Below are 9,140 nucleotides of genomic sequence, written 5' to 3' on the forward strand. Positions count from 1 at the left end.
GCGCGTCCGGAGCCTGTCCTCCGCAACGGGAGAGGCCACAACAGCGAGAGGCCCGCGTACCGCAAAAAAAAAAAAAAAAAAAAAAAAGAATACACCCAGGACTTAATCAGATGAGACTTCCTGTTGCTCTGATTGGGGCTGTAGTCAGCATTTCCTCTGATGTAAGTAAGTTTACGTTGTACATGAATAGCAAGAGAACAGTAAAACCAGGTTCGTCTTGTGTTACAGATGAGACAAATGAAGACCTGAGATATTTATCTGTCCAAGTCCTCACAACAAACTAGGTGCGGAGCTGGGTCTTGAACTCTGGGGCTGCTGCTCTATTTACATCTGACTGCTAGCTAGTAAATGTACAAAGCTCACAATTTGAGACTGAGTATTAACGTGTGAAACCCAGAGATATCCTGGTGGCTGGGCTCTCCTTCTATAACCCATAGTATAGTCCATGTTGTTGAACTGATGGGCACCTTCTCATTTTGTACCATTGGTCTCCTAACTCCTTTGATCTCATACCCTCAACAGTAAATATTTGGAGAACTCACTCACATTTATATATTACATACACACACTACTAAAAATCTTATATATTTAACGTTAGTAAAGCTTAATTTATCTCACGTAATTTAATCTTCTTTTAGAGGGTGCTGTCCTGACCCCCAGGACAGCCTACTAAGCCAAAGGGCTATGAAACTCCAATTCCAAGAAGAAAGGCTAGTGTCATCTAGTGGCCACGTGTTAAACTGCACACTCTCTGGCCTAGCAGGGCCCTGCTTGGCTTTCCTGTTATCTCAGAGAATAGACTCTACCAAATCTCCATTTCCTCATCCTGCACACATTTATTATGTTAGAGCCCAACTTCCTCTCTTCCTTTGTCTCCTCTTCCTTTATTAAACATATCTTCTGGGCTTCCCTGTTGGCGCGGTGGTTGGGAGTCCGCCTGCCGATGCAGGGGACGCGGGTTCGTGCCCCGGTTCGGGAGGATCCCACGTGCCGCGGAGCGGCTGGGCCCGTGGGCCATGGCCGCTGAGCCTGCGCGTCCGGAGCCTGTGCTCCGCAGCGGGAGAGGCCCACGTACCACAAAAAAAAAAAAAACATATCTTCTATTTATATCCACTTATGCTTATGGAAAAAATACTGGAATAAAATACAAAAATAGGGAATGTGAGTTAAACCACCAGATAGTTTGTATTTATTTGTTTACTGGCTTATTATCAGGCTTCTCCATTTGACAAGGAGGGCAGGAATAATTTCTGTATCCCAAATGCCTAGAACAGGGTTTGGTACACACATAGCAAGCATCAGTAACATTTTGTTGAGTCAATTAATTAATTGGTTATTTGGGGATAGAATGATTCAGAATGCTTTACATTTTCTCAAAATGGCCTTATATTTTGCAAATGCTCAATGATCAATATGAATCACAATTATAACTAGAAAAAAAAGAAATGTTACAACTAATTGGTTAGCTTGGCCTTAGAGCCATACGAAGGCTCTTTCAGAAAAACCACAAAGATGACAAAGATCTTAAAGAGCTATCTAATCAATTACTCATTACCAGCCTGTGAGACAACTGATGCCATCTTTATATCCTGTCTGCCACCTAAAGGAGACCACAGTGGTCTCAGTGGTTAAGAATGTGCTGGACAGTCAGCCTTCCTCATTCTCATCTACATTGTAAAGATTAGTAGGCTACGACGGGCAACCTCGTAACAGTCATTTCAAATACAGAAGTGCTAGATAGAATATAAAAGGTCAAGAAATTGTCATACTCAGGAAAATTCATGTGATCATAATAGCAGGGTAAGGTCAAGGAAATTTATAATGAAAGATGGCTGTTAAAAGTATTATCAGATAAATTAATAGGCACACAGACCTCACAGCCTGCCACTGTCGATCCACCAAAAGTTGAGCTTTGTCAATTCTGACATTTTTGGCATAGTGTAGGCGTTTTGGCAAATCAGGAGTCAAATAGGGTGTGAAATGCTGATCAGGTTTTCGGCACTGAAAAAGAGGTAAATTATTTCCTCATGACACCTATAAGATATGCAAACTAATTCAACAATTTCATCTCCTAAGATGATTTGTTAAACACTTTTCAAAAGTAAGAGGATTTAAGCCTGTAAAATAAAATAGGAACATTAAACATATTATGTGTAGTCAATTCTCTAGTTATATTGTTTTTAATTGTTGCAACAATATTTAAGTTGCAATTTAACATATGATGTAAATTATATTGTTTGCTGTCTGAAGTTTTATTCCTGTGTATATATGTTAAACCACCATAGATCTCCCCTCCTTTTTCAACAGAGAATAAATATAAGTTTGGATTTAGAGTGGCAATTACAAATTTGGAGTCTAAATTATACATGAAAAATCTTATATAGACATAAATAAATATGAGTAAAAAATTTTTTTAATTAGTTAAATTGCACCAAAAATCCCTTCACAATTGACTCAATTTACCCTTTAAATAACCTACATTTGCTTAATTTTCAAATCAAGTCAATAATTTTTGAAATCTAGTCCAGTTCTCCCACTTGTGAAAAATTCATGGGTTTCTTCACAAACTGGAATGAAATTTTATTTCTTAATAATAACTGCTGTTAACTAGATGGTGAATTTAAAAACTTGGTAAAGGTGCAAATCATACTGGTATCTATACATGTAAAAAAAGGGAGAAAATGAGAAATAGCACTACAAAGAAACTTTTTCTCCCTCGACTTTTTTGAGAAACAACAGAAAAAAAAAAATACAGGTAAGGATAAGGGGAAATGAATCGTTTTCTACTTTCTCAGTTTCTTATTTATTTTAAGCCTCAACAATCTCATAAATATTTCAAGTCTATGTCATTATTATCTCATGTTCAATTTACATAAGAAAAAGGAGAGACACTACAAAATTGATTTTAAAAATTTAAAAGAAATATAGAAACTAGGAGAGTGAAGAGAGTTATAGAATGAAAAAGGGAACAGAAACATTTATTGCACAGATATTTCTGCCAGATATTTTTTTTCTTGCCTACTTTTCCAGTCTTCTTATTTTTCTACTTTTTCATTTATCATTACTTCTTTCTTAAGCTGCTATTTTTGTAAGTTCCAGGGAAGCACATTGTGGCAGCTGCTGAGGATGCAGCTTCCTCAAAGATCCAGGGGACTAGAACGTGCCCTTAAGGTCCACCGATCATTTGATGAGGCGCGCTTTGCTGGCTGGATGTACAGCCCGAGTAAATCCAGAGAAAACTGGGGGTACACCGCCAACCTCTGAAGAAGTACGGGGTTATTCTTTGCATCTGAGAATTTGAGATGAAGACACTAGAGTTGAGATAAAATTTTGGTCCTTTTATCTAGGAACAAAGTTGATGCTGCTGTCTGTCATGCAGCCAGAATGTGTGGAACTTGCCACTTCATGTTTGGTTATATTTGTCCAATATAAGCTCAATATAGGCCCACAAATCAGCATTCCTAGAAATATTGTACTACCACTTGGAACTTTTCCCTGGGAATAATGGACTACTTCATAAAATGATAGTCCATTTCCTCAGGGCTCTGCAGCTCCAGGCCTGGGCCTATCTGTGATGCCATGTAATGGATTTCCAAAGCCTGCGGTATCCAATCCCTTTGCGCCACTAGGATTATTAGACATTTGCCATCATTTCACCGATAGGACTACAGCTGTACGGATCATGAGGTGATGGAAAAAGGGGAAAATGATATGTGGATTTAGAGAGTCCTGGAAATTCTGGAAATTCTCCACTACCCTTCCAGTCAGCATGGGCACATTCCAGGTACACCCATCACCACCTTCTCCAGGAGAGAGTGAGATGATCCATCATGCTTACTCAAGATCAGAATATTAGGTGTAAGAGACAAAAGGAGTGACTAACACGAAAGAATATCTGCTCAAGCGCTCATTCCTACTTCAAACTTGCAGTGGGTCCCAGGTTATAGTAACCACTCTTCCCCCAGCGTTTCCTTATTCACATTTTCAGCGTTCAATGATTCACATTTTATTCTCACAGTTTTTACTATGTTTGCATATCGCCTATACGTAAATAAATCTAGCCCCATCCCAAGCCATGGTAAACTCATGAATCCATATAATAGATGTATATTTGCAAATATACTTTAAACATAGAACCATTAAAACCACCATACAAGAATATTTCAGGTCTCTCCAGGCGTAGTAAACTTCATTTTGAAAAAGCCGAATGGCGGGCTTCCCTGGTGGCTCAGTGGTTGAGAGTCCGGGAGCCGATGCAAATTCCCCCCCCCAAAAAAAAACGACCAGATGCCCTGAATACTCTTGCCTGTCAATGCTTTGAGCCTGACACCTCATAACCCCCCCTTTAAAAAGGGCAATAGTAAGTGTTAAAGAATTGTTAAAAAATTTAGTATTCTTTAAAATATTAAAATCAGGCTTTCTTCTTGATGTATTCCCAAAGGTTGAAAAGGGACCGAATCTTTCTCAGTATGTGAGCAGATGTCATGGTAACCCCTACAATCGTGTGGTGTCTTGCCATCAGTAAGAGGACCATACTTGGGAAACAAAGGGTGAGACCTGAGTATAAGGCCAAGAATGGTGATAGTTCAGACCCTTCATACAGAAAAATGTTAATTTCATATCAAGCTCCGAGATGACTCAGCTTAGACCATTAGGCCTCCCAAGGTTGGAGTGGAGTGTATTCAGTACTTACTGCATGAGGCACAACAGATCTGATCCTCCAAAGACTCTGTGCTCTGCACCTGTCCTTATCATTCCTTTTTCCTGATACGCTGTTGTCCCACCGTGTTCGCTCCAAGTCAATTGGCTGTTAATGTACACAAGCTATTATATAAGACTCAGGGGCTTCCCTTCCCTGCTGGCGCAGTGACTTGAGAGTCCGCCTGCCGATGCGGGGGACACGGGGTCACCTCGAGTTATGTCCCTGAGAATGGCAACTAGAGGCCTTGGAAAGACCACGGAGTAGCACGGCTTCAGAGAAATGGGCTTGAGATACAATAATAGTGAGTCCCTGCCGAGCGGGTTGCTGGTTTCACGCGGCATGGTGATTAAGCTCGTGATCTGATCCGGAGCTTCATAGTTTTAAGGGACTTGGACTGGTTTAAGGATATGTCTTATGTACAATCAATAATTTTATGTAATATGTAAAATTAATAAAATTTAATACGAGCTTTCACTGATCGTGGTGAAAATAATTGAATGCACTATTATACATAGCACATAGACTCTGTGCTCTGCACCTGTCCTTATCATTCCTTTTTCCTGATACGCTGTTGTCCCACCGTGTTCGCTCCAAGTCAATTGGCTGTTAATGTACACAAGCTATTATATAAGACTCAGGGGCTTCCCTTCCCTGCTGGCGCAGTGACTTGAGAGTCCGCCTGCCGATGCGGGGGACACGGGGTCATGTCCCAGTCCGGGAAGATCCCACATGCCGCGGAGCGGCTGGGCCCGTGAGCCATGGCCGCTGAGCCTGCGTGTCCGGAGCCTGTTCTCCGCAACGGGAGAGGCCACAACAGTGAGAGGCCCGCGTACCACACACACACAAAAAAACCCCGACCGCGTTAAGCTATCTGAAATTTGTCCTGCTTATTTACTTACAACCTGAGATGCAAGAACCAATCAAAAGCAGTTGCAATTATACTTAAGGGAGTTGATTTTTCTGACCTGTACAAAAAGATCTATAATATCTGTGCTTCACTCTTTTCCAATATTAAATCATACAAAAAATATGAAAAATGATGCCGCCCGAAGCTCACTAGCCCAGCTCCTTTGAATGAAACATCAGCCCATTCAATTCAGGAGTCAGTGCCTCTGATACCCAAACAAATTTCCAATAGTGGTGTCAACTCCAAAATAAAAACAGCTAAGGTAAAACCAACTGACAGGAATTTAAAATAAAGTTGATGGAGGTTTAAGAAATAAATTACAAATGGCTTGGACTCGAAAATATAGAATACAGCTTTCTTGAAACTTAGATTAAAGACATCCATTAATTTAAACATATGTATTAGAAGACTGTATACTTACACTGAGGTTCCTAACAATTTCTTCAGAATTAACTGTTTCAAAAGAAAAAGTAGTAAATCACATTACAACTGATACGTGACAACTGCAAAAAAATATAAACAATTCAGGTGAATTTGACACAGACGTTTATTAATGACTATGATCTGGTAAAATTAAGTAAAAAAGTGCTTTAAGCAAAGAATTATTTTAGCATTTAAGAATGGAGTATATTTTAACTTAACAATATTAGATATTACCATAGACTTTAACGACAGACTGTAATTAAACATGGGATTTTCTCATTTGTTTCTGTGTGGTCTTCCCAAGAGGTCAGAAGAGGGGGCCTGGTAATCCCTGCATCCTCAGAATCAGGAGGCTATGGTTATTCGCTTTCAGTATTACCTGTATTTTTTTATGTGGTCATCTTCATACTTACAAGTAAAAAAATCATAAGGTATATTAAGAGTCCTGATGCGGGGGGCAGGTCCTTCATACATGTAGAAGTTTATTTGGGAAAAATAATTAGTCATATATTCCACTTTGTCACAATAAGTCTGATCCATTCCTGAATTTAAAAAAAAATTATTCACTGAATGTATAAGATGGTAACAATCGGTTGTCTTTGATCAGGTCAAATAGGAGATATTTTATGTTACAGATCTCAAACCAAGTTTGACTGAGAACCTTTACAATTTACCCAATTACTTTATTCTAATTAGCAGGCCTTGAAAATCCTGGCAGTGGAAGAGAAGGATCATGTTTATAAGAGAAGAACAGATAGGAATTATAAACAGATCATCTGTTCAATGTAGATCTATTAAAGTAATTTCAAAGAAGGAAGTTCTCTGTAGGAAGCTAATTAAATCTTTATAACATCTGATTTTACATAAAGCAACATAATATATTTTTAAATCAAAAAATAACGCGCATTTTTATAAAACAATACATTAAGCAAGAGAACAAAGTCTAGATAATTTTTACTTTTCATAAGTGTATTATTTAAATTTATATAAGAAGCATATGCTTTAAAAAAGAATTGGTAGTTAAACCTTTTTTATTTGAAGATTCTTCAGACTCCATCCAAATTTTTATTTTTATTATTTTTACCATTCATTTTATTATTTTTATATTTTATAATTTTTAAACAAAATATGCATTAAAATATTTTCTTTAATTTTAAAACAATAGGTCAAAGTATTAGGGAACCATTTTAGAAACTTTTAAAATAAATTACTATGTCTCACATTATCTTGATGTAGGATATAAACAAAATTCTGCAGATGTGTTCCTTTTCCTCTTCTCACCCCATCTAGACTACCCTGTCTAGAAAAGGTCTACTTCTGCTTTATGTACTTCCTACCACACCACATCAAGGAAAATACTTGGCATTGAGTTAGCACTTAAAAAATATTTGTTGAATGAATGAGTACTTTAAAAGTGAGGTTGCAGAGGGCATGACATCTGTCTCACTTCTTTTAATATTCAGGTTGACTGAAATGGAGAGCTACCCTCAAGCAGAGAAATGTGGAGTGACAGGGACTTTATAGAAGTCTATTCACATGACCAAAAAAATACACAGAACATGGTAAAACTAGCCAATTCAGTAAACTGCAGCCAATCTATATGAATGAATCATTCACTGAAAAGAAGACATTTTTTATGATAACAGCCCAGCCACATCCTTGTTAAGTACTACTAATTCCAAATATATAGAAAATTAAGTGTATGGATAGATTTTTCCGAGTGAATGTTAGAATAATTAAACTAAAAGTATAAATTTTAGTCCTCTATTCATCACAGCCTACTACAAAGCTCATTCTTTGCTCATTCAAGAGCTTCTAGGTCTAGAAATAGACTTTTAAAATCTCTATTTTTTTGTATGCTTCCCGAACTGATAAGATTTAATCAATGATAAAATACGATTTTTAAAAGAGCACGATAAAATGTGATTTTTAAAAAAGCATACCATGGTCAGCCAAAAGGATTATATTGACACAATTGACTAAGTTTCTCTGCTTTAGGCCTTCCATCAACAATCCAAAAATGTAGTCTACTAACTGTAAGGCTTGAATTACCTAAGAAAAACAAATTGGAGTTAAGATTATCTTCATGAATTAAGGCTTAATTAACCAAACCATTATCTAATCAAATAAAAATTAAATAATTTCCTTCTCTGAAATTGTTGGGTTTTGAAATAGGATATCAGAGCCCAGCACCCATACTACATTTACCAAATACCACTTCCCTATATTTCTATAGACATAAAAAAAAAAAAATTAAACCATATTCCTTACAAAGGAAAATAGACTACTGGCCAATAAATACCTGAGAAAAAGTGTTCAACGTCAATATTATTCAAACATTATTTAACTGCAAAGGTTTTCATGATAATTTCCAGTGCTGAGGAGAAGAGTCCATAGACACTTCTATAGGAGCCTAAATGGTTACACATGTTCCAGAGAACAATGTGACAATGTGTAGCCAGAGAGTTCAAAAGGGGCATACCCTGTAACCTAATAATTCTGTTTCTGGGCATTTGTCCTAAGTAAACAGAGTGCAGATGGAGATTTACATACAAGGATATTCATCACATTATTTATTTACAATTTAAATAGAAGAAAAAAATTATACCATATCCTTAAGTATGTATACTCAATAACCATTAAAAAATATTTAAGCAACCTAAATGTCCATCAACACAGGAATGGATAAAGAAGATGTGGTACATATATACAATGGAATATTACTCAGCCATAAAAAGGAACGAAATTGGGTCATTTGTAGAGACATGGATGGATCTAGAGACTGTCATACAGAGTGAAGTAAGTCAGAAAGAGAAAAACAAATATCGTATATTAACACATATATGTGGAATCTAGAAAAATGGTACAGATGACCTTATCTGCAAAGCAGAAATAGAGACACAGATGTAGAGAACTAATGTATGGATACCAAGGGGGAAAGGGGGTGGGGATGGGAGGAATTGGGAGATTGGGATTGACATGTATACACTATTGATACTATGTATAAAATAGATAACTAATGAGAACATACTGTATAGCACAGGGAACTCTACTTAATGCACTGTGGTGACCTAAATGGGAAGGAAATCCAAAAAAGAGGGGATATAT

General features: G+C 37.2%; 1 protein-coding gene across 1 annotated transcript in view; it reads right to left on the reverse strand.

Annotated features, from left to right (window-relative positions):
• Nucleotides 1-9,140, reverse strand: part of ENPP3 (ectonucleotide pyrophosphatase/phosphodiesterase 3) — an 80,685-nt gene that overhangs the window by 31,009 nt on the left and 40,536 nt on the right. The window contains exons 12-15 of the mRNA XM_024122683.2: nucleotides 7,976-8,084; nucleotides 6,446-6,574; nucleotides 6,031-6,062; nucleotides 1,874-2,001 (exon numbers count right to left, since the gene is read on the reverse strand). Coding sequence (XP_023978451.1) covers nucleotides 1,874-2,001; nucleotides 6,031-6,062; nucleotides 6,446-6,574; nucleotides 7,976-8,084 — 398 coding nt within the window. The remainder of the gene's footprint in view (nucleotides 1-1,873; nucleotides 2,002-6,030; nucleotides 6,063-6,445; nucleotides 6,575-7,975; nucleotides 8,085-9,140) is intronic.

The sequence above is a fragment of the Physeter macrocephalus genome, chromosome 10, assembly GCF_002837175.3.
Source record: "Physeter macrocephalus isolate SW-GA chromosome 10, ASM283717v5, whole genome shotgun sequence".
Taxonomy (NCBI): Eukaryota; Metazoa; Chordata; class Mammalia; order Artiodactyla; family Physeteridae; genus Physeter; species Physeter macrocephalus.